This window comes from Phoca vitulina, unplaced genomic scaffold (genome assembly GCF_004348235.1).
Source record: "Phoca vitulina isolate PV1807 unplaced genomic scaffold, GSC_HSeal_1.0 scaffold8, whole genome shotgun sequence".
In the NCBI taxonomy this organism is placed as follows: domain Eukaryota; kingdom Metazoa; phylum Chordata; class Mammalia; order Carnivora; family Phocidae; genus Phoca; species Phoca vitulina.
Genome location: NW_022589711.1, coordinates 44,609,748 through 44,634,334, shown reverse-complemented (window position 1 = coordinate 44,634,334; position 24,587 = coordinate 44,609,748). Strand labels below are relative to the sequence as shown.

Genomic DNA, 24,587 nt, shown 5'->3' with positions numbered 1-24,587 from the left:
CCTCATTAGGAGGGCTTCATAAAAACAAGCTGTAAACATTCTCAATAATTAAGCATAAATATATGATCTATGATAAAGCTTGGCCCTGAAGCCATATATGCTTACACATACAAAATCCTACTTGAACTTGATTCCCTCTTGTTATTTTATTAGCTCCATCCTCCAGTGAAATGCATTTGTGTGTGTAATTATCTTGTGCCTATACCTCGACCACGGACCATATTAAAAAATGTTTCTTCCCGTAAACTGTGAAGTATTCATTGATAAGCCACGGGGAACTTACACTACAACATGTCCTTACCAATTAATGCTGTTGACTTGGTTTATGAGGATTGAATTATTCATCAGAATCGTTTTATATCACGTCCCTGCAAGCGAAGACTCAGAGATGTTAGAGCACCAACAGGATGAAGAAAACAGAATGATCTTACTTAAAAACCAGTCACCTCAATTGGATCCCTGTACTTTCCATACTGAGTAATGATGATTTGCTCTGGAGCCCCACCATGTGTGAACATGGAGGAGTACTCACAAACCCCCCGAAATGTTCGAATTAAGCCGCGGTTTTGTGAAGTAGGGAAAAACCCTGCTTTGGGAGTCACAAGGTGTGGGTTTCAGTTGGTTCTACTTTTGTCACTAACTAGGACTGTGACCTTCAGCAAGACCCTTAACCTCTGTGGGATTGTTTCTATAAATTCTAAAATGAGGGGCTTGGCTTAGTAGAGGGTTCAGACTTCTTTCATTATAAAATTTCATTGGGACTCTGTAATGTTTGTTTAGAAAGTACAAAGACAACAGCTGGTCTATTGTGATGCATGCTAGAAATAACAACAAGTAAAAAATGCATATGACTTGAAATATTCAGGGAAATGAATAATGTGTAGTCCTCTCTCCCCTTTGGTTCTATCAGGTTTGGTATATGAAATTTTGATGACTTAAAACAGTTGCAGTTTGTGATTAGAACAAGCGTCTGCCAGAGGGGTAAGCAGATAGAATAAACGAGACAGAAGGACTCATCTCATTTCATGTGTGCTAAAAACAATGGTTGGTGTCTGGTACAATGTAGGAATTTTTCATCACTACCCACATGGGATGTCATTAAACTAGTCATTTAGGTAATATTTTTAAAGTGTTTTTCTTTACTTTGTCTTAAAAGTAGAATTAACTATAATTAAAATGTTCTATTTCATGTCTTATTATAGCAAAATTTCATATACAGTGTCCTCATACACAATAGTTCTGACTAAAACCAAATACTTCCTAATTCTTCCCTCTCCTTTCTGTCTTCTATCCAAAAAGGAAGGGCTGGGGGTTATTTTAGCACCGGCTCATGGACTGCTAATATCCATAGTGGCTGGCTTTCAATCATCTTCAAGAATCCTGCTTTCCTTTTATTGAAGAGTGACAGAGTTAACTGGAACTACTTAGCTTTCTTCTCTTAGCAAGTTCCTTAGCTTTCTTCTCTTTAGCAGGTTCCTTAGTTCCTTCAGTTCTCGATGCTAAGTTAGCAGGATGGTTATAAAGGGGCTGATTTAAAGGTGATGGAAGACAGAGGCTGAATTTCTTACTTTTCAAGGAGCACAATTTAGGATCTCAGAAGAAGGCTTAGATCCCCTCTGAGACCGGGGTGAGTTCCCACACAGCTTTGGCCTTATGAAGGGGGAGAAGGGGGAGCATTTGGGACTGTGTGTGAGGGTGTGTGCACACGTGGTGAGATGAGCAGAGCGGAGGGCTAACTAGCTCTCTTTAACCACATTCTACCACCAAGGCTAAGAGAGGAGTTGGCTTGCACTCTGTCCAGAGAAAGACAAATAAAAATGTATTTAGCTGACAATGAAGATATAATTTCAAGGGAGGAAAAAAAAAGAGAGGGAGTTGAAGGAAGCTGAGAATAATGAAGGCAAAGAAAGTATTGTTCTTGTCTTTCTGGGAAAATGTGTGGGTTTCCTGGGTAAGGGGAATGATGTAAATGTGAACAGTGGTAGTATCATAATCCCATTGGAGCATATTTTATGTCACAGTGAAATATATGTCTGAGAGCTGTCCAATGAGTAACTGTCATTTTTAAAAAAACTATCATCCATACAAAGAAAACAGATACTGGCAAAAGATCGCCTTCTCAAATGTACAGACTCCATATAGAATTGAGTATTTTACAACCTGAATTGAAATACAAGAATGTAATCCAGAAACCACTCAACAGATTTGGAAGTTTCAACGTTAGAAATTGTTATTTTCAAACAAGGGTCATTTAATAAACTGCAACCCTAGCGAATAATAGCTGGTGCTGGACTTTACTGGACTTTACATCCCATGCCACCATATATATACATATATATATATAGGCTGAAGACACAGAATGTTCTATGTGATTTGTCATTTCACTTTTAACAAAGTGCTAAATCAGAACGGAATTACATTTTTCATACAATATTTAATGCGACTATACTGAACATTTAGTCACCTTTAATATAATTATTTAAGAGCCTAGTAGATGAAATTGTATTTCACAGAAACAAGGATAAGTTGAGATCGAGACACAAAGTATGTGCTCTGAAGTCAGTGGGAAGCACTTGTTCACCATAATAAAGATGGCCAAAGGTTTCTGACCTAATTAAAAATAAGGAGTCATATAAGAAATGGCTTTATTAGAAAAAACGTAGTGTACACGTGGCTAATTTTGATCATTGATAGACCTCTTGGCTATTTTATAATTAAAATCTGATAGAGGGTTTAAACTTCTTTAGAAGTTAGTGGCATTTCTTCCTACTCTGATATGTGACTTAGGTAAGGTATGTGACAGATACCCTTTCTTTCTTTCCATAATTACAAATGATCAATCAGTAGTTCAGCACTGGCACAAAACATAGAGGGCATTATTTAGGTAGTGCTTTACGTGTAAGATATCCACACTTCCGACCCCGGAACCAGGCACAGGTGTGCCATTGTATAGTCTTTCAATCCCCTAGTATCCCTAAGTCCCACATTATTGTTACCTAGTAGTCAGGAAATGAATGTGATCATCTGTAACCTAACAAAACCTCTGAGTGAAGTTTCTCTCTTCTCCTTTTGTTTTTCCCGTTAGGTGTGCAACTCCAAGCAAATGTGCAGTATGCAGTATGACTTCCAGTCCCTTTTTAAACTCCTTCACGTTCGTGCCATTATACCGAGACAACCACATCAAGATACAGTCTGTCATACGATTCCCTGAAGCACAGAATGAGGAGGAGACTGAGCAAACACGACCCGGGAAGGCACCAGTTGAACCAAGACAACTCTGGAAGACAAAAACACGCAGTCGTAAGCATTCCTATGTCACCAGCGGAGTACCACCTGTACGCCATGAGCCATGTGCTCTACAGCCAAAAGCATGTGTAACAATAAATGCATCGTGGGAGGCCTGAGAACCGGTTTTCAAGAGACAGTGGCGATCTGGAGTCTAGGTGTGGACATGCAGTGTGTTATACCACTTTCATGTGCAATAGTTTTAATCAGTATTATTAATAACTTTTCATCAACTTAACCCACTTTGACTTTGGTGGCAAAAAAAAAAAAAATCTATTCTTCCAAAGGAAAAAAAAAAATCACCTTTAAACATTTGTTCGCTATTTTTAAACGCCCTCTATCACTATCACTCTTGTCTCTGTTTAGAAATACCTGACAGTTTAGGGGTGCCTGGGTGGCTCAGATGGTTAAGCGTCTGCCTTCGGCTCAGGTCATGATCCCAGGGTCCTGGGATGGAGCCCCACATCGGGCTCCTTGCTCAGCGGGGAGCCTGCTTCTCCCTCTGCCTGCCTCTCCCCCTGCTTGCGCTCTCTCTCTCTCTCTGGCAAATAAATAAATAAAATCTTAAAAAAAAAAAAAATCTGACAGTTTAGAAAGACAAATAAGAAAATCACCTGAATCTGGAGATAACACTTTTAGATTTTCTTGGAGAGAAATATCTAGTTCTCAGCAAGTCGTAATCATTGTAAAACAGGTTAGAAAATACATGAAAAAAACCCAACAAAGTGAAATATAACAAATTAATCCTAATTCTACCGTCAGAGAAACTACTGTGAATATTTTGGTTTCTTTCTTTCTAGTTGTCTTTTTTTTTCCTACTAGCATAAACGGTACGTACAACGTCAATTACCTGAAAACCTAGAGGAATCATCTAAACGGGCAATTCTCTTGTTACTTGGTTTAATGGTATCAAGAACATGCTTATTCAAAAATGCTGGCTCATGAGCTCGCGACTTGCCCACAGGCCAACCCCAGCCTCGTGCTACCAGGACACCCCAGCTTGCTGTGGCTGCCTGCCGCGGCCTCCTCCAGCCCCAGTGGTCCTTGAGCCGTGCCTCTGTTCCGCCTCCTACCCAGCCCTCCTTGCCAGGTAATCCTGAGGCTCTGGGTGCACAAGTGAGCAGCTTCTTGGCATGAAGAGGTCGTGTTCCCTAGTTTAATATCCATTTAGCAATTTCAATTAAACAAACAAAACGACAGGGGCGCCTGGCTGGCTCAGGCGGTTAAGCGTCTGCCTTCGGCTCAGGTCATGATCTCAGGGTCCTGGGTTTGAGCCCCCGTGGTGGGCTCCCTGCTCAGCGGGGAGTCTGCTTCTCCCTCTGCCCACCCCGCCACCCCGGCCCCACTTGTGCTCTCTCTCAAATGAACAAATAAAATCTTAAACACAAACAAAAACAAATGAGGGGGAAAAGCTCCCTGGTACATTTTCTTTCCTTTGGGCACTGCTATAGGTTTATATTTTCCTTTTGTACTTCTAGAGAATACTAATACTGGCTTAATCTTCAAAAATCATCCTAAACAGTTCTACACTGCTGCTTTAGTTCAATCCACAATTCATATGGCTAAAAGAGCAATTTATGCTCAGAAATGGAAATCAGAAAACCAAGTGGTAAGAAAAGGTGCTGAAATACCTTTTTTCTGTAATATGCTTACAAAAGCAGCCTCCCTACATCTCAATTTTTACATTTTAAAAGTCAGACATGCTATTCTATAGCATATAACAAAGACATATTTCAGTGGTATTTCTATGCAAAGCTGTTTTCTGTGCTTTACTTGGACTGACTATAATCTAAACACCCAGGAAGGCTGTGACCCCTGGAATCTTGCCTTCATTCCGATAATCCCTGAAATGACACACCAGAATTGTCAGCTTTTATATTAACCATACAGCTTCTGGATTTCAGATGATAATTTTAACAGGCAAAAAGCAGCAGTAAAAAAAAAAAATAAGGAGAGAAAAAGCAGTAAAATAGAACAGCATACTGTTTGTATTAAAAGTGAGTATTTTGACTTTAAGGCCAAATTTTAAGCAATAGCTAAAAAAAAGTATGTTTTGACAAAGTGCTCTACAACAAGGACACTTTCTAAATCTTACAGAGATTGTATTTTATGGGGGGCTAGAGTAACACTCATGTAGCAACACCCAACTTGTCCTTGCTCCCCTGAAACCTAGAAATTTATCAAACATTGCCAAAGCAGACCTTTTATTTCATCAGAGTTGTAAAATTATTCCTTCTCCCTGGGTTCAGATGAAATCTATAAAAATGCCTCATAATTGTTCTTTAGTGTTATGGTTTACAGCCTGGTTTTTACTATTGTGCTCACCTCTGAGAAGTCAAATCCACCTTTTAGTTAAGTTCACTTGGCTCAACCAACTACAAGTGTTCTTTGAAATTATTGGCCTTTTCAGAAGGCAAAAAGATATGCATCTCTACATTTCCCCACTGCAAACCATTCACATCATCCACAGCTTAGGTGCTCTAATAAGCAGGAAATGGCTTGCTTAAACGTTTAATATGACTTTGCAGTAGCAAAGTCACCTGCTGTCCTTTCTGAGCCTGGTGTCATATGACATAATTGAACCAACAGGGTCCTGATTCATTGAAACTTTCTTATTCTTAACCGTTATACCTTTTTTTTAAAAAAAATATTTTATTTATTTATTTGAGAGAGAGAGAGAGCATGAACAGTGGGGAGGAGCAGAGGGAGAAGGAGAAGCAGGCTCCCTGCTGAGCAGGGAGTCCAACTCAGGGCTTGATCCCAGGACCCCGAGATCATGACCTGAGCCGAAAGCATATGCTTAACCGACTGAGCCACCCAGGTGCCCCAACCATTATACCTTTTTAAAGTGAGCACAGTTTTCTAATATTCCTTTTTTCTTTTTTTTTGCCTTTCACTAGAGAAAATACAAATCCATACTTTAAATCTGCCTCTTTCTATATTTCTGCTGGTTCTCTGTCATTTATTATATATACACTACATCTGGAGTAGTCTTTGCTAATTTTACAGTTTGGACAGGTACCTACATTTTACTTGGTGAAGTGGACTCTGCACCAAATGGTGATGCTCTTTTGGGACTGAACTAATTAGGATTTCGCTCATCCTCTCACCTTTTTCTTTCAGAAGCACTATTACACTTTTCACATCTTTCCCTTTAATGATGCCATGCTTTCAGTTTTTACCACCTTGAAGTACTTGTCTGGTCCCAGATGCTACCCTCCAGAACCAACCTCCTACCTTCTTTGGGGATTTAAGCAGAATTATGATGATTTAACAAAACTGTCTCCATATTCATTCAAGAGGAGCCACGTGACCTCATGATTTCATGGTGTAATGCCCTGCTCCTTTCACTCGCATTAACTACCCAATAGATCTGACCGTAACATGTGTAATTACTCCCTACATATAAAATTACTCCTTACTAGTCCACATCTGGTGAACCTGTTCTGGTAACCAACAGTCAATGCCTCACTCTTCAGCCAAGCCCCTGAATCTTCTGAGCCACAATGCAACCTCAAATTCATGGTCAGCTACTTCAAAATGAAAGGCCTGAGGTAAAAACCTTTAGTGCATTTAGCCAAAACCTGCTGCAAAGCTTCTAGAACAAAAAAATAGCAAACAATACAAACTTCAGAACAAGTTACAAACAAAAAATAGAACATTAGAATATATTTCAGAGCATATAAAGAACATTAACAGCACCCTCCCATTGATTTTATACGTGAAGTTATTAGGATAAAGTATCGCTGTACTGTCTGCAATAACTCAGAGATTCTCCAAGCAAACATTATTGGAAGCAACTCAGTTTTACAAATACGCCTGTATTAGGGAGCAAGTAACAGGGTGTGTGTGTGTTTTAAAGTGACCTTGAAAAACCCAAGACAGAAAAACTCTAAGAGCCTTCTGACACTTTCCAAGTACCCCAAACAGAGAGAGACAGGATGTGGGCGACCCTGTGACCCTGGGCTCCCAAGAGCCAATGGCACCTGGCACCGAAGCTCGTGTGATGCCCACCATCCGCGACGGAACAGCCACAATCCGCAAGCCACCCGCCAGCAGAGGCTGTCTTGCTAGGCCAGCCATTCTGATGGGGTCACTTTGGGGTGAGTCTGTAGAGCCCTGAAAAATTATCTCTGACACAGTCACACTGTGGGGAAATAAACTCTAGTCAGGAAGTTTAGGACTTCTTTGAGGAGTGACCCTACGAAACCACAGATCTTCGTGATGATTAAAAACCAGGCCTTCCGATCATGTAGCTGACAGAACTGAATCCTGATACCTAACTAACTTCTGGGTGAGTTTTTCAAGTTTTAACATGACGGAATTACGGCGTTTGAATGCTGGCTGTAATGGAAGGGAATTCCTTCATCCCAAGAAATGTTTAGGGTAGTAGGCTGTGGAACTCAAAGTTATTTTTAGGAAATAACTTCGCAAAATTTTTAGATTTGTCGTGTATATATCCTCGAACCTCAGTTACAAGGTGTGTGGGCTTCTGCGGCAGGATTTTTGGGGCAAGATCGGCTAATCCTACGTGAAAGAGCCTCAACAAGGTTGTCATCCATCGTTCTAGTGACCTTGGCCTTAGGGAGATGTGGGCATATCTGTGTGCATTTATTACACACACTCACACATAAACAGGTAAAAGCATTCCTTTAAAATGGAAGCCTAGATATTTAAATTCCTGCTAGCAAGCAGCGAATTATCTAGAAGGAAATAAGACAAACATCTGGGGGGGTGCCAGTGATTGACCTGGCCTAGGCTCTTTCACACATACCTTCTGATTAACTCTCTCCAATGTCAAAATGTACTGAGATTTTTTTTTTTTCCTGAAAGTCATCTTGCTGGATTAAAATTAACTATTAACGTCTCATTTTCCACAATAATCATGGAGATGAGGCATAAGCCTTTAACATCGACACAGATATGTATACAAACGTGATCAGAAACCAACCAAAAAGAAGGAAGCTTTTTTCCCCCAGCTAGATAGATCCTTGATTATATCAGTGAGATAGGAATTAGCAGAAATACTGCTAAGTGTTTGTTCTGCTACCTATGCCAGAGAAACAAAAATATCTGCTTGTATCTGGTCACTAGGAATCTGCAAAATGGGGGTGGTGGTGGTGAGCACCTACTGATGCTCACTCGCACTAGACTCATCTCTGTTGAACAGATCGAAAGCTGAGGTGGACTCGCGTAGGGACACACTCTACCGGCCAAGCAAAACGGTCAGGAGTTCGCTGGGCTCTTCCATACTCACACAGTGGAGGGGTATTCTCTGCCTTAAACAGATTAATAAATATATGCTATACTTTAGAGACCACATGCAAGAGGTTTATCAGGGAATAACATTATCTGGCATCTACTGTTTTTATATACTGGGAGGACAAAACTCCATTTCCAGCAGACAGAAAAAACCACACTCTAGCCAGGTTGCAGGGACCACTTAGCAAAGCTGTGCCCATGAGCTGGAAAACTGTTTCTATCACCTGAAGGGGCAACACAGCTATCCCTCACACTTTATCATGCAAGAGAGAGGCATCGAGCCTCTTAATTTCAACTGTGCTATACTGAAGTGGATGAAAGCTGATGTGTAGTAATTAGTAATTGTTTATTTTATTTAGCATAGTTTGTTCTGTTTTAGAAAACACACTGGAAGCAAAGGCCTTATTCCAACACCTCCTGATGGCATTTTCCCTGATGGAAACACGTTTCCAGGGGGACTGTAAACAGTGGGCTGACTTCATTAATCTCTCTCCTCCAAATGAGAAACTCAACTTAGATCAAGTTTAGGAACGTTAAAACCTACTTTACCTGCATTACTGATTGATGGAAATAATCTGTTGTTAATTATAGATGATATATTAAGTTAATATATCATTCAGATGCTTTTTGCTGTTAGGTGAAAATGCTATACCAAAAGTTGTCCAAAACCCAGGCCAGACTGTTCCATCAGCTTTGAAAAGTCAAAAATTTATTTTCCAGTCAAGCCGGTTATCATGGCTATTATTTCAATTCTAAGCCTGTTGGAAAGTTTCCTATAAACAATTAGGACTCTTGGATTGCCACACTTTAGAGCATTTCTTACATTTGAATCTTACAAATTAGATTCTTCCATGTACAAATTATCCAAATTTACTGGTATTTGATGAGCAGTTAAGAGAATAGCAATGAGGGGAAAGGGTTAGTAATAGATTAAGATGAGGAAATAAAATAGGATCTAAGCCTAGTAGAAATTAATAAAAGTTTTACATTCAAGAATCACAAGTATAAGTCCTTATATTTTAACATGAAAAAAAGAATACCAGAAAATTAGGGGCGCCTGGGTGGCTCAGCCGTTAAGCGTCTGCCTTCGGCTCAGGTCATGATCCCAGAGTCCTGGGATCGAGCCCTGCATCGGGCTCCCTGCTCTGCGGGAAGCCTGCTTCTCCCTCTCCCACTCCCTCTGCTTGTGTTCCCTCTCTCGCTGTGTCTCTCTCTGTCAAATAAATAAAATCTTAAAAAAAAAAAAAAAAAAAAAGAATACCAGAAAATTATACTCAAATTTTCTGAAACAGTAAGAAAGATTTTAGACAGGAGAAGAAAGAATATGAGAGATAACCAAACAACTATGCAAAACGGAATCACTACCAACCCATGGACCCCAACATCAGACAGGCCTGCCTTCAACATGCCCAGCAACCTTTCCAGCTGTTCCCATAGTGTCTCCTCCCACCCCTCAAAGGTTATTTTAATGCTTCATTCTCTCTGTAAGCCCTTCCTCCACTATCTTCCCACCAGTTCTTAACAGATTGGCTTATAAGCAGAAGCTGGTGCCATCAAAGAGCTCCTTCAACGATCTCCCCAGGAAACGTGTCTGCCTCTGTGCCCACGCACGCTGCCTCCTCTCCTAACTCCTTTTGTCCAAGCCTAACTCCTCCAGCTGAGTTCAGGACCCCATCCCTCTCTCTCTTGTAAGGGTCTCCCTTTTCTTCAAAGGTGTACTCCTGGGTTCTCACTTCAACCTTCTTTTCACTCTTTCCCTGTGCTAACCAATTCACTAGCCACTAGCCACATGCAGCTATTTAAACTTAAATTAATTAAAATGAAATTAAAGAAATCCAATTCCTTACCTGCACTAGTTTCATGTGGCTAGTGGAACTGTATTGGACAGTACAAAGAGCATCGCTATCATCATAAAAATTTCCATTGGACAGAGCTGTTCTATACATTCTACACACTCCTTGGGTGACTACAAATATACCCCAGGCATTAATTTATATCTTATGTTAAGACAGTAGATTCTAAGTACCTTTTAAAAAGCAATATACCAGTGGTTCTCAAAGAAACTGCATATTAGAATCACCTGAGGGGCTTTTAAAAATACAAATGCAGGGGCTCCTGGGTGGCTCAGTCGTTAAGCGTCTGCCTTCAGCTCAGGTCATGATCCCAGGGTCCTGGGATCGAGTACCGCATCGGGCTCCTTGCTCCGCAGGAAGCCTGCTTCTCCCTCTCCCACTCCCCCTGCATGTGTTCCCTCTCTCACTGTGTCTCTGTCTGTCAAATAAGTAAATAAAATCTTAAAAAAAAAAAAAAAAAAAAAAAAATACAAATGCAGGGCCCCAGTCCAGGTTCATGAAATCAGAAACTCTGGGGAGTGAGGGTGCACTAGATCAGGCTTAGGATGCATTTCAAGAAAAACAACTGAGGATTTTTTTTTTTTTTACTGGCACATGAAAGCTCAAATAAAGTTATTTGCTTTGGTGAGAATTCTCCATATAAATTCCTTATACATCAGTGCCACAAACCTCTTTGGTAACACATTTAGATAGGAAATAAAAAGTCAAATTTCTTACCTGTGTGATAAAATGTGAGAAAAAATAAAAGTACTCCCATGAACATATTACTTAAAAAAGTGACAACTCCACATGTAATTCCTTCTGGAACTGGGTAGACAGTTTCCACAAAAAGCTCAAAAAATATAGGTATACTGCTATTCAAGAACACTCCCAGGAGAATGCAGGAGGCATACAATGTCACTAAAATAAAAACACAAACATTTTAGTTTCATGGTAGCAGCAGTGAGTCCTATCAGAGAGATCTTCTGGGTATTCTCTTTCAGTAAGTATCAACTCTGGAATTTATATCTTTTCAATGGTAGCTGATAAAGTTTGATAAAGTATCACTATCTGTCAGCTCTTTGCTCAGGTTTTGTGGAATAGATAGGAGAAGGTTTTGTTGCTGGATGATTACCAGTTTATTTGCTTGGTCTTTTTGGTATGGATTATTCCAAAGCACAGAAACAATTTTACCACTATAATAATAATTAAAAGGATTCTTCTCCCTTAGTCACACTCCTGGCTGACAGATGTTTAGATAAAATATAGCAACTTAATTTGAAATCTAAACTCATTCTACAATTTTAAAGAGAACTTAAAATCTAAGAATAAATGTAAGAAACATTAAGTGTTACTGAAAATTACATACTTAAAGGGACTAGTTAGTAATTGCCCTCAAGTACAAAATAAAAATATCCAGTATGTAATTCCTGGAGAAACACTTGAATTAGTCTTCAATTTTGGAATGCGTTTTATGTCAACAGTTTTTTAAAAAATATGTAACTTTCTTGGAACACAAAAAAATTTCACCCAGAGATGTATAATAAATAGTGGTTAGGATCCCAGCTTAGCAATAAGAAGCCCATTAACCTGATTCCATAGCAGAATCTTTGAATAAGGACGTTATTCTTATTCTTAGAAGAATGTCTAGGGAAATGCACCCCACTCCAAATAGCTATTTCACAGCTACTTTCTGCATACAAACCTTCATTACTTTAAATTTGAAGGTGAAAAAAGAACCAATGAGGGAAAAAAAATGATATCCTACAGAAACTTAAAACACATCCCTTATAGACTAGTAAGTATATCATACCCACAGATAATAATGAGTAGAATTTATTCTAAGCCTAAGGTTATTGGGAAAGTATTTATTTTTTGTTTTTAAAAATTCTGAAGGTCTAATTGGCTTTATTAAATGATTCATGAACTGGGCAGCATCTCATCTAGCAAGTAGAGGGGAACTCCCAAGAAAATATTTATTTTTTATTTTTTCTGGGAAAATATTTTAAATAAAAGTATCTGTTAAGGAAAAAAGTTTCTGTACAGTAACCTCAACTTCCGTTTCTTCCTCCAATTACACTAGCCTTTCAGGATTATAAAATATTTAGTAATTCTATAACACAAATGGCTGGTGATTATACTGACTTTCTTGGACTAGAAGATACACATGAAGAGAGAGAACAAAAGGATGACAGCGAATAAAGAACAGACTGTGGGCTAAAGCAGTGACCAAACTATTCACAGAATTAAATGGGAAGCATGTGATAGTTAAAATAAATACCACTTAAAATATGAAGTAATTTTCAAGATTCTTAAAAACATAGCCCCTCATGCTCACTATGTATTTGCCAGACACAGATCACATAAATCAATCAACACGTTCCCCTTTACACGTGACTCAGTGGCACATTAGGAAATGTAGGGATGGAATGTCACTTTTATAGCATATTCTACCTACAAAACACTTTATAATAATTTATCAGTCAGTCAGTGGTAATCAGAGCAGAGCTGGCTATTGACCCAAACACGAATGAGTCTAGGAGTTTGAAATATGAAAATATTGAAATAAATGACAGGAAAAATCAAACTCTTAAGAATCAGGAAATGCTACTTCTAAGGATTCACAAACCACTAATAGAATGAGCTGTTTTTAGGAAACACGTTTGGAATGAATCCTTTGGACATTTTTATTTCTGAAAGAGATAAACCCTCACATGTAATTTGTAATCAGGCAAGTTAAAATAACTGAAAAATTACCACAATCTGTATATAACAGAATAATTGCATGTTGTAAAAGAAAGAATGATAATATAATGATGAGGACATACAGAAAGGGGACTATCAGTACGAAGTCTTGAAAGGAGAGCTTTGGTTTTATTGATTTTTAATCACGCATGTTACCGGGGGAGAGAGAGAGAGGGAGAGGGAGGCGCACATGATGTCTCAGAAAAGTAGAGCCTGGTGAGGCAGGCGGCCCTGTCTGAAAACCCCTTAAGACCATTCCACTCCCTTGGCTTCAGCTCATTAAAAATCTTCTGATTTTGGTTTCCTAGGTATCTGAATTCTAGGAAGTGAAGAGGAAATCTTTATCACTAGAAAGACAAAATTTCTGTTGTAAATTAAACATTGTTGATGGAACTGGAAATAGCTGATCTTCTGATAGGTCATTTGAAAATGCCTATCAAAATAAATAATGCACTTACTCTTTGACCCAGCAATTCCACTTCTAGGTATTTATCCTATAGCTATTAAGGTCCAAGAATATAGAGAACACTCACTGCAATATTGTTTGTAGTATGAAAAGATTAAAAATAAGCTAAATGTCCACCAATAGGGGGGTTGGTTGTTTAAAAATTTATCAAACATCCAAAGGTGTATTATGCAACCATTAAAAATGGAAGTAACTCTGTATATAGTGATATTAATGACATCTAAGGTATGTAAGTGAAAAAGGTGTGGAAAAGTGTGTTATCTTTTTAAAAAGGACGGACACACGGGGACACACACACACACACACACGTTTATAAATTTATAGAATTCTCTGGGAAAATACCCAAGAAACATTCAGAGTTACCCCTAAAGAGAAAAACTGGAGGCCATAGGAGGGTAGACATTTTTCATCGTATACCTTTTTACTACTAATTGAATTTGAATTATTTACTTTGTACACATCTTTTTCATCGTATACCTTTTAACTACTAATTGAATTTGAATTATTTACTTAGTACACATCCTAACTATTTAACAACAAAGAGAATTTTATTGTAAGCTAATGAAACAGCAGCTGATCCAACTCCCCCTCATGCAAGGTTCTTAGCTCACGGATTCAGAAATGGTTATCACCATGTGGCCTGACCTACAGACTTCCCAGCCGGGAGCCATGTAACCCACCCCTGTGCAGGATCCTTGACACAAATATTCCCACTTCATTTTGTAAGAATTCCTATTACACGTAGGATAAATGGGCTGAGATGGATGAAATAACTTCAGAAGCTAGTAAACAAAAAGCAAGTATTTTCATTCAATTCATTCAATTCTCTCACCCCCGGGGTTTGCTTCTTGTATTATATAGAAATGATGACCAAGGGGGTGTTTTACACTGGATGGGGGTACTGAAATCACTTGTTATTGCATAAAGAATCAAAATCGTTCACACAGGAAAGGGTTAAATTAGGATCATCATAATCAGAATGGGGAAAAGTAGCTGTGTTAGGACTGATTTCATATACTCACTCCCCAGTGCTCTGGGACATGCATACATCAAGTAGAGGCCAATTTGAATTTCACTTCCATTTGAGTTTTCAGTTTAGAAGCTGATACAATATCTTTATACATTGGTTTGGCAGATCCAGTGGGTGAATGTCATCTATTAAAAGTCAGGCAGACAAGATAATTTCCCTCCTCGTCAGAGAGGGTTCAAACTACATGACTGTTAAATATTTCTATGACTTTCTATAGTGCTGATACTAAAATTATAATAAACTGCCTTTCAATTAAAAAGTCAAGGTAATTTAGCAGAACAAACACAATGATGATGCAGAGTTTTTTCAAAGAAGTTAATAAAATTTCACAGGCCCACAATTCAAATTGCAAAAAACAAAGTCCTGTATAGCACAAAATATAGTTACAATGGATGTTATTTCAAGAACATGAATTGGATCATAACCCTGAAAGTTCTACTTCCCCCACTCCTGCTCCCAGTGACAAACCAAATTAGTAAACTTTAGGGAAATAAAACTATGTATAAAATACATTTTTATTAACCCAAACACTCAAACCTTAGGTGTTATAAAACAAATCACAAAATTACAAATAAGAACTATCTCATTCAGGGGCACCTGGGTGGCTCAGTGGGTTAAGTGTCTGCCTTCGGCTCACTCAGGTCATGATCTCTGGGTCCTGGGATCAAGCCCTGCGCTGGTCTCTTTGCTCAGTGTGGAGTCTGCTTCTCCCTCTGCCCCTTCCCCTGCTTGTGCTCGCACTCTCTCTCTCTCAAATAAATAAGATCTTAAAAAAAAAAGAACTATTTCATTCAACATTTAATGAGATTCTCAATAGATCATTAATAACAAAAACAACTTCAAACCTTGGATTTATATAATTTTTAAAACATTTTAAAAACTGCTTTCAAATATATTATCATATTTGATCATCCTACTGACTCTCTGAAGCAGGTAAGGAATTTTACAGATGAAGTGACCGTGACCAAAGTTCTGTAAGTCAAAATGACTTATTTATAGAAACAATGTAAATTAGCATTGCTAAAAATAATATAATTAAGGCTTACAGAATCTAGCATGTTTTCCCCCAAGCCACTGTGTCAGATTGAAAAAAAAAAATAACAAGACTTGGTATTTCTTTTATTCATTGGTATTGACACAAAAGGCACGCTTCCCAAATGTCTTGAGCACAAAAGCCGGAAGTCATCCCGCATTAAGACAGATGACAAAATAAAAAATAGAGGACCAAAAAGTTACAAACAAGACGATGAACTTCAATCATGATAAATGTAAAATGGGTTCAAAAATTAGTGTTTAGGTATATAATAGGGAAAACATAAGCCTTTCTTCAAAACCATTTATCAGGCACCTATTATACATAAGCTGCTATGCTGGAACCGTAAATAGGACAAATCACTCCTCATCTAAAGGAACATGATCCACATCTATGGTTTAGCAGCCATCTACATGCACAGTGCTAGAAGATAATTATACTTCATTCTTGGAAAAAAAAAAAAAAGCTTTGTCTAATCATAAGCAGGAATAGCCCCCAGCATTAGGTGCTGAGTACAGCAGGAAAAGTGCGCTAAATTCTAATAGCAATAGGTTTTCAGGAAAACCTGACAAGCTATGGTAGGTTTAAAAGAGGCTGACTTGGGGCGCCTGGGTGGCTCAGTCGGTTAAGCATCTGCCTTCAGCTCAGGTCATCATCCCGAGGTTCTGGGATAGAGTCCTGCATCGGGCTCCTTGCTCAGCGGGGAGCCTGCTTCTCCCTCTCCCTCTGCCTGCCGCTCCCCCTGCTCGTGCTCTCCTCTCTCCCCCCTGACAAATAAATAAATAAAAGCTTAAAAAAAAAAAAGAATGGCAAAGAAGAAGTCAAACTCTCTCTTTTCGCAGATGAGATGATACTTAATGTGGAAAACCCAAAAGACTCCACCCCCAAATTATTAGAACTCATACAGCAATTCAGTAATGTGGCAGGATACAAAATCAATGCACAGAAATCAGTTGCTTTCTTATACACTAACAACGCAACTGTAGAAAGAGAAATTAGAGAAACAATTCAATTTACAATAGCACCAAAAACCATAAGATACCTCGGAATAAACCTAACCAAAGAGGTAAAGGATCTATACTCTAGGAACTACAGAACACTCATGAAAGAAATTGAAGAAGACACAAAACACAAAAAGATGGGAAAACATTCCATGCTCATGGATTGGAAGAATAAACATTGTTAAAATGTCTATGCTACCCAGAGCAATCTATACCTTCAATGCCATCCCGGTCAAAATTCCAATGACATTTTTCAAAGTGCTGGAACAAACAATCCTAAAATTTGTATGGAATCAGAAAAGACCCCGAATCACCAAGGAAATGTTGAAAAAGAAAAACAAAGCTGGGGGCATCATGTTGCCTGATTTCAAGCTATATTACAAAGCAGTGATCACCAAGACAGCATGGTACTGGCACAAAAACAGACATAAAGACCAATGGAACAGAATAGAGAGCCCAGATATGGACCCTCAACTCTATGGTCAAATAATCTTTGACAAAGCAGGAAAAAACATGCAATGGAAAAAAGACAGTCTCTTCAATAAATGGTGCTGGGAAAATTGGACAGCCACATGCAGAAGAATGAAATTCAACCATTCTCTAACACCATTCACAAAGATAAACTCAAAGTGGATGAAAGACCTCAATGTGAGACAGGAATCCATCAAAATCCTAGAGGAGAACATAGGCAATAACCTCTTTGACATCGGCCACAGCAACTTCTTTCAAGATACATCTCTAAAAGCTAGTGAAACAAAAGCAAAAATGCACTTTTGGGACTTCATCAAGATAAAAAGCTTCTGCACAGCAAAGGAAACAGTCAACAAAACAAAGACGCAACCCACAGAATGGGAGAAGATATTTGCAAATGACACTACAGATAAGGGGCTGCTATCCAAGATCTATAAAGAACTTCTCAAACTCAACACCAAAAAAACAAATAATCAAGTCAAAAAGTGGGCAGAAGATATGAAAAGACACTTCTCTGAAGAAGACATACAAATGGCTAACAGACACATGGAGCACTGGGTGTTATACAAAAACAATGGATCGTGGATCACCACATCAAAAACTAATGATATATTGTATGTTGACTAACATAACATAATAAAATTAAAAAAAAAAAATGGAAGAGGCTGACTGTGCTGGTCAGTGCTGGGAATCCATGTCTGGTGAGGACAGCTTGTGAGAACCGAGGGATGCTTAGATTAAGGCGAAGGCCAGACATGACAGGTCTAATGTTTTGAGGGTGTCAGTGGAAGGGGGAGGGAGCTGACTTGCCCTGTAAGCTGTGTTGCTCTAAATCAGTTATCGCAATAGGAGGAAGAATTTCCCAGGACCCAGAGCTGACAAACAATGGGACAGGGAACAGCTTCCTCTCTGAGGTGGTATTCCAGTTGCAGTCAGATGGACATACATCTGGACTGTAATGGAAGAGATTCATTTACTGAATAAGTTATATCAGATGATAACTAAAGTTCATTCAAGTAAATCAATGACAAATACATTTAGGTAAAGAACTTAACTAAGATATTAAAAACAAAAATTTTATAGGGGCCTCTAGGTAGATAAGAATAATAGAGAATTTATTTACAGTTTTATTAAGAAGTATTATAAGAAAGAAATAAGAAGGATTATAAAATAGTATGATAGATGTTTATCATGAAAAGTTTTAAGTATTAGAATCAAGAAATTTCCCTAAAGAGTTGTTTTTTAACATTAATATACTTTATTGGATAAATTTTATTATTATGCATGCTGACTGAATTTTATTTTATGATAAAGTTAGGAAAGTTAACTGGGAATTATTAGATTAGACCTTTATTAAAAATATTTTTACAATCTAAATTAAACTTGATATTGGAAGTGAAAATACTCCTTCAGGAAATAGACACATGTAAAAAGAGAAACAGTAAACATTCACAATGTTTGTTAAAGGCACAGTTTTTTCCATCGGTTTTGGGTGTGTTGAATATACAGGATACATACATATGTATGTACACACACACTGGTAGAACATTTCTGTACTGCTGAGCTGTACTTCTCCTCTCGGCCTCACGTTTTCTCCCTAAAAATGGTTGCTGTGGTCTTTATGATCTGCCACTGATTAAAGTATGCTACTGCATATTTCATGTACTCATGAAACTGTGGCTCCAAAAGAGAATAGAGTATATTTTGCTGCAATATTCATTAATGGTGGTGATTTTCTTTCTGTATGTTATTTTGTGGGTGTCCCTTGTTTAGCCTCTTTGTTGGCTCACTTTAGTCCTATAAAGGCTGACAGGTATGCTTAGAATCTCTTACAGCTGGAAGGCCAAGTGGTTGTATCTTGCAGAAATGAAGCACAACTAATAATCCTTTGAAATAGTGGGCCCAGAGTTGAGATGGGTTGTGCTATCAGATATCACAGGTACAGGTTTATCAGTAACTTTAAAGTTCCCAAAGAATTATTTATGGTTCTGCAGAAGGCGATGCACAGTTACATCATGGAACACTGACTAATCACCTGGTCAAGCCCCCTACCTTCCAGAAACAGAGTCTGCTTACAGACTTGTTCCTCTTCTTGAAAATCTCCGTGGATAAACTTTATATGCTCTTGCTCAATAGGCCCTATCAACAGTTTATGATTCTTACATTTAAGATTTTTCACAAATCCATTCTCTTCTTTTAATCCACGTTCTATTTTTTCCTTCTTGATCCGACAGTGATGAACATGAGTAACAGTCATGACCAGTTCATAAAGGTGGAAAGAATAATTAAGTCACTTAGCTTTCCTTCCTTAAAATCCCTAATTTCCTTTAAAGTGTGCATATCTTTGGGGCGCCTGGGTGGCTCAGTCAGTTAAGCATCTGACTCTTGATCTCAGCTCAGGTCTTAATCTCAGCGTTGTTGTGCTGGGCTCCATACCGGGCATGGAGTTTACTTAAAAAAAAAAAAAAAAAATGTGTATTTTTAATCATGCTCATCATCCCCTTCTGAATTTTCTCATTCCCCTTAAGAGGATCACTCTCTAGGTTGCGACGTGCCCACAATGGCGACTGCGTCAGCCTGAGCGGGTCTGTTTTCCAGCGATCTCCTGACGTTGCCGCGAGGGTCGTGGCGGCCGCGGGAGCCGCGGGGGGGTGCAGGCGTCTCAAACCTGGTTGGTGGCGGCAGCGGCGGCGGCGGTGGCGGCGGTGCGTGCGCGCTCCCGCCACGCCCTGGGTAGAGCAGCTGCGCTGAGGCCCGGTGGAACAAGCCAGCGTCCGGCTGCATCTCGGCCTCTTTGCTCCCGTTTGCTCGCGCGGACCCTGTCCCTTGCCTAAGTCGGCAACATGAGCGGCAACAACTTGGATGGGAACGACGAGTTTGATGAGCAGTTGCGAATGCAAGAATTGTACGGCGACGCCAAGGACGGCGACACTCAGAAGGATCCCAGTGGAGAACCCGATTCTTTTGGGCAGCAGCCGACTGACACCCAGTACGAGTGGGACCTGGAAAAGAAGGCTTGGTTCCCCAAGATCACTGAAGATTTCATTGCTACATATCAGGCCAATTATGGCTTTTCTAATGATGGGGCATCTAGCTCTACTGCAAATGTACAAGAAGTCAGTGCTAGGACTGCAGAAGAACCTCCGCAAAGAAAAACCCCTGAACCCAGTGATCCCAAAAAGAGGGGAGAAAAGAGAAAGGCCGAATCAGGATGGTTTCACGTTGAAGAAGACAGAAATACAAATGTATATGTGTCTGGTTTACCTCCAGACATTACAGTAGATGAATTTATACAGCTCATGTCCAAGTTTGGCATTATTATGAGAGATCCTCAAACGGAAGAATTTAAGGTCAAACTTTACAAAGATAATCAAGGAAATCTTAAAGGAGATGGTCTTTGCTGTTATTTGAAGAGGGAATCTGTGGATCTCGCGTTAAAACTCTTGGATGAAGATGAAATTAGAGGCTACAAATTACATGTTGAAGTGGCAAAGTTTCAACTGAAGGGGGAATATGATGCCTCAAAGAAGAAGAAGAAGTGCAAAGACTACAAGAAAAAGCTGTCTCTGCAACAGAAGCAGTTGGACTGGAGACCTGAGAGACGAGCCGGCCCATCCCGAATGCGCCACGAGCGAGTTGTCATCATCAAAAATATGTTCCATCCGATGGATTTTGAGGATGACCCATTGGTGCTGAATGAAATCAGAGAAGACCTTCGAGTAGAGTGTTCAAAGTTTGGACAAATTAGGAAGCTCCTTCTCTTTGATAGACACCCAGATGGCGTGGCTTCTGTGTCCTTCAGGGATCCAGAGGAAGCTGATTATTGTATTCAGACTCTCGATGGAAGGTGGTTTGGTGGCCGTCAAATCACTGCCCAGGCGTGGGATGGAACTACAGATTATCAGGTGGAAGAGAACACAAGAGAAAGGGAGGAAAGGCTGAGAGGATGGGAGGCTTTCCTCAATGCTCCCGAGGCCAACAGAGGCCTCCGGCATTCGAATTCCGTTTGTGCTTTGGAAAGGGCAGGGCCTTCTAGAGTAAGGCATTTTTCAGAGCACCCTAGCACATCTAAAATGAATGCACAAGAAGCCACAAATGAAATGGCGTTCGAAGAACCTGTCGATGAAAAGAAGTTTGAAAAAACTGAAGATGGGGGAGAATTTGAAGGAGATGCTTCTGAAAAAGATGCCAAAGAGAGTGGCCCCGAGAAAGAGCCTGAAGAAGGCTACCCCCAGAAAGAATCTGAAGAAGGCTGCCTCAAAACAGAGTCTGAAGAAGGCTGCCCCAAAAGAGAGCGTGAAGAAGACTACCCTGAGAGAGAGTCCGGAGAAGGCAGTCCTGAGAAAGAGTTCGAAGAGGGTAGTCCTAAAACAGAGTCTAAAGAGAATGGCCCCGAACGGGAATCCAAAAAGAAGAGGCTCAAAAATGATTATGAAGAGAATGGTCTTGAAAAGGAATCTGACCAAGATGGCCCCAGCAGGGAGTATGAGGAGGACGAGAGCCCCCAAAAGGAGTCTGATGAAGACGACTCGGAAAGGGAATCCGAAGAAGACTGCTCTGAAAAGCAGTTTGAAGATGGCTCCGAGAAAGAATTTGAAGAGAACGGCCTCGAGAAGGATTTTGACGAGGACGGCTCCGACAGGGAGTTTGGTGAAAACATTCTCGGTAGGGAGTTTGAAGACAATGACTCTGACAAAGCAGATTTTGGAGATAGCAGCTCCGAAAGAGTGTTTGAGGAGGAAGTCTCCGAGAGAGAGTTTGACGAAGAGTCCGATGACAAGGAAGAAGGGGAAGACACATACGAAAAGGTGTTTGATGATGAGTCAGACGACAAAGAGGATGAAGACGACGCAGACGAAAAGGGGCTCGAAGACGCTGACGAGAAGATGTTCGAAGACTCGGATGACAAAGAGGAGGAAGAAGGAGTAGAGGTAAAGGAAGATGAAGACGTGGACGAAAAGATGTTCAAAGAGGATGATTCCAACGGGAAGCTGTTCGACGACGAGGATTCCAGTGAGAAGCTGTTTGACGACTCTGACGAGAGAGGGACAGTGAGGGGCGTGGGGAATGTGAAAGACGAAGGGCCCCTCTCCACAGGCAGCAGCTTTGTCCTCGGTAGTGACGACGACGTCGACGACATTTAATCCCTTAAACTTGCTTGGTAGGGAGCTTCCTCCATCCGCATTCTGCCCGTGCTCCAGGGTAATTGCTAGCAGTGTTACATGAACGTGTGCCTAGTGGTAGGATGCCAGCAGAATAATGCATTGAAGTTTTCACTGTTACCTGTACTTAATGATTTTAAATCTGTGTTAATTGGCCGGCCGTTCAGGTAAAACTTCATAGTATAATGCAAGTCAGCTGGGTACTTGTCCTTTGTCAGATTTGTTAAATGCATGCAGAATAATATTTTTTAAAGTATTCTGATTGAAGTTTGTGATAATTCAAAAATAAAAAAAGTTGTTAATATGCCGAAACTGGAAAAAAAAAAAAAAAAGAGGATCACTCTCTAGCCTATACATGTCACGTGCCTTTCAATAAACCGAATATGTTTTCTTTCTTCAAATGCCTCTTGAAGTCAGCTTGTAGTCTCACCTATCACTCTCACGGGGCTCACATCTAGCTTATCTGCCCCCCCTTACTCCCCACTCACTATCTGTTTCTGACCTTGCCACTGTGGTCTTCCAGTAACTTGAATTAGATGAAGAACCTCCCAAGGCAACTTCTGCTAAAACTCAAATTATATTGTTTCAGCAAACTCAACATCAAAGTGCTAACATTTTTCAAAATGCCATTTTCAAAGCATTTATCTGTTCAGTGAAAAATGACTGTGTGAGCTGTGGCTAACAGGGTTCAATACCTACTTTCCAGATCAGGTGAAAAATGTCTTTTCATAATTTTGTATATAGAATAAGCGGCAAGATTTTGAAACTCATATTATCTAGTCATGAGTTAATTTATTTGCTGTTTTGAAGACACTTCAATTAATAAAGATATAATAGAATTTTAAATACTGAATTTCCTTAAGGAAATAAAAGCATACTGCTGATAGCCTCCGAGGGGATGTATATAAGCAAGTACATGTATCAAAACAGTGCACCTCTAGATAGAATGGAATGATCCAGTTTTTCTTCTATAGAGATGGCAACAATAATATCAAGATCAGTCGATCACAAAAAATACTGCACCAGAAGGTTTTAGTAGTAGCAGCACTTATAACACATGGTTGAACAAAATTAACTAGCTTTTAATTTATTATGTCAACAATTATAATTAATGCATATATTTTCACACTTTTCATGTAGATTCTTCTGATATTTAAAAGTAACAACAGGAATACTAAATTTACTAGAAATGGGAAAAAGACTAGATATTTTCCTCATTAAAAAAAAGAATGACTCTGGTAAAAAAGAAATACGAATTTGCCATTACTGGCTTTAAATATCAGTTTAAAGGTCTAGATCTGTCTATAATTAGATTTTGTAGTAAGTTCCCTTTCATGAAACCTCTTCTACTTAAAAGGAATTAGGTCAGATTTTTATAAAGGCAGTAAGAATATCTGTGACAGATGATTCAAATTCTCCATTGTTCCATTAAAATGTGCCCTTTTGCCTGCCTACAGCTAGTGCTGAGTAACAGAGTGGCCATGGTTGCTATTACCGGCAACAAGTCATATCCACTGAGATTCAAAATGGAGATAATATACACTTCATTCATCCATCCATTCACCCACTCACTCATTCATTCATCACTCAGGGCTTGTGCTAGGTAGTAGGGCGGGAGTTGGGGTCAGAATTGCTAAGGCACAAGTCCATGCTCCAGATTTTCAGATTGGTAAGGGAGATAAGAAACACACTCAAGTAACTATTAGGTGGTAAGTATCAGGAAAGAGAAAAAAACACCCACCATGATCATTCAGGAAAGGAATGTGAAAATCTAGTTTTTAATGCAGTATAAGTTAAAAAAGTATCTACCAGGAGTTTCTTTTTTTCTTCTTTCTTTCAGGAGTTTCTAAGTGACATTTAAAAACTGACTTGCAATTGGAAGTAACAGTAGAATTTATAAATTCAGTTGTGAAGATGGCCACATCAAACTTAACCTTTCAATTCTGGCCTTGATTTAATTTAGAATTCTGCTTTCCTTTCTGTCCAACATAATTATTTTCAAGGACAGACTGGAAAAACATATTCCTGACCAGGGTCAATTATATCAATTTTCCTTTAAGATTTATAAAGATGTATAGTTTTCAATACATACTTTTTTTCTGATTATGAAAGTAAAACATTAAAAAAAAAGTAAAACATGCTCATTATTACAAATCTAGACAAAAAAGGAGGTAAAAAATAAATTTTCTTGTTACCTCCACCCAGAGATAAAACTGTTAATTTTATCATATCAAATAGAAAACACATAAAATTTAATGAATGGAATATCTTATAATGAATATTCTACACTCAATTCAAGG

General features: G+C 39.2%; 2 protein-coding genes across 2 annotated transcripts in view; one reads left to right on the top strand and one right to left on the bottom strand.

The window, feature by feature from the left end:
- Window positions 1–2,208: 2,208 nt before the first annotated feature.
- The window catches only part of SLC49A4 (solute carrier family 49 member 4), a 71,774-nt gene continuing 49,395 nt past the window's right edge, over window positions 2,209–24,587 (bottom strand). Inside the window, exons 8-9 of the mRNA XM_032406688.1 lie at window positions 11,118–11,300; window positions 2,209–3,277 (exon numbers count right to left, since the gene is read on the bottom strand). Of these exons, the coding sequence (XP_032262579.1) occupies window positions 3,162–3,277; window positions 11,118–11,300 (299 nt within the window). The 3' untranslated portion in view covers window positions 2,209–3,161. The remainder of the gene's footprint in view (window positions 3,278–11,117; window positions 11,301–24,587) is intronic.
- LOC116633891 (HIV Tat-specific factor 1-like) lies at window positions 19,570–24,334 on the top strand. The gene has a single exon (XM_032406683.1). It carries the CDS (start codon window positions 19,969–19,971, stop codon window positions 22,267–22,269), a length of 2,301 nt encoding a protein of 766 aa, XP_032262574.1. The 5' UTR covers window positions 19,570–19,968; the 3' UTR covers window positions 22,270–24,334.

Excerpts from the sequence above, each read along its gene's own strand:
- LOC116633891 (XM_032406683.1), top strand. The coding sequence starts at position 19,969 with ATGAGCGGCAACAACTTGGATGGGAACGACGAGTTTGATGAGCAGTTG.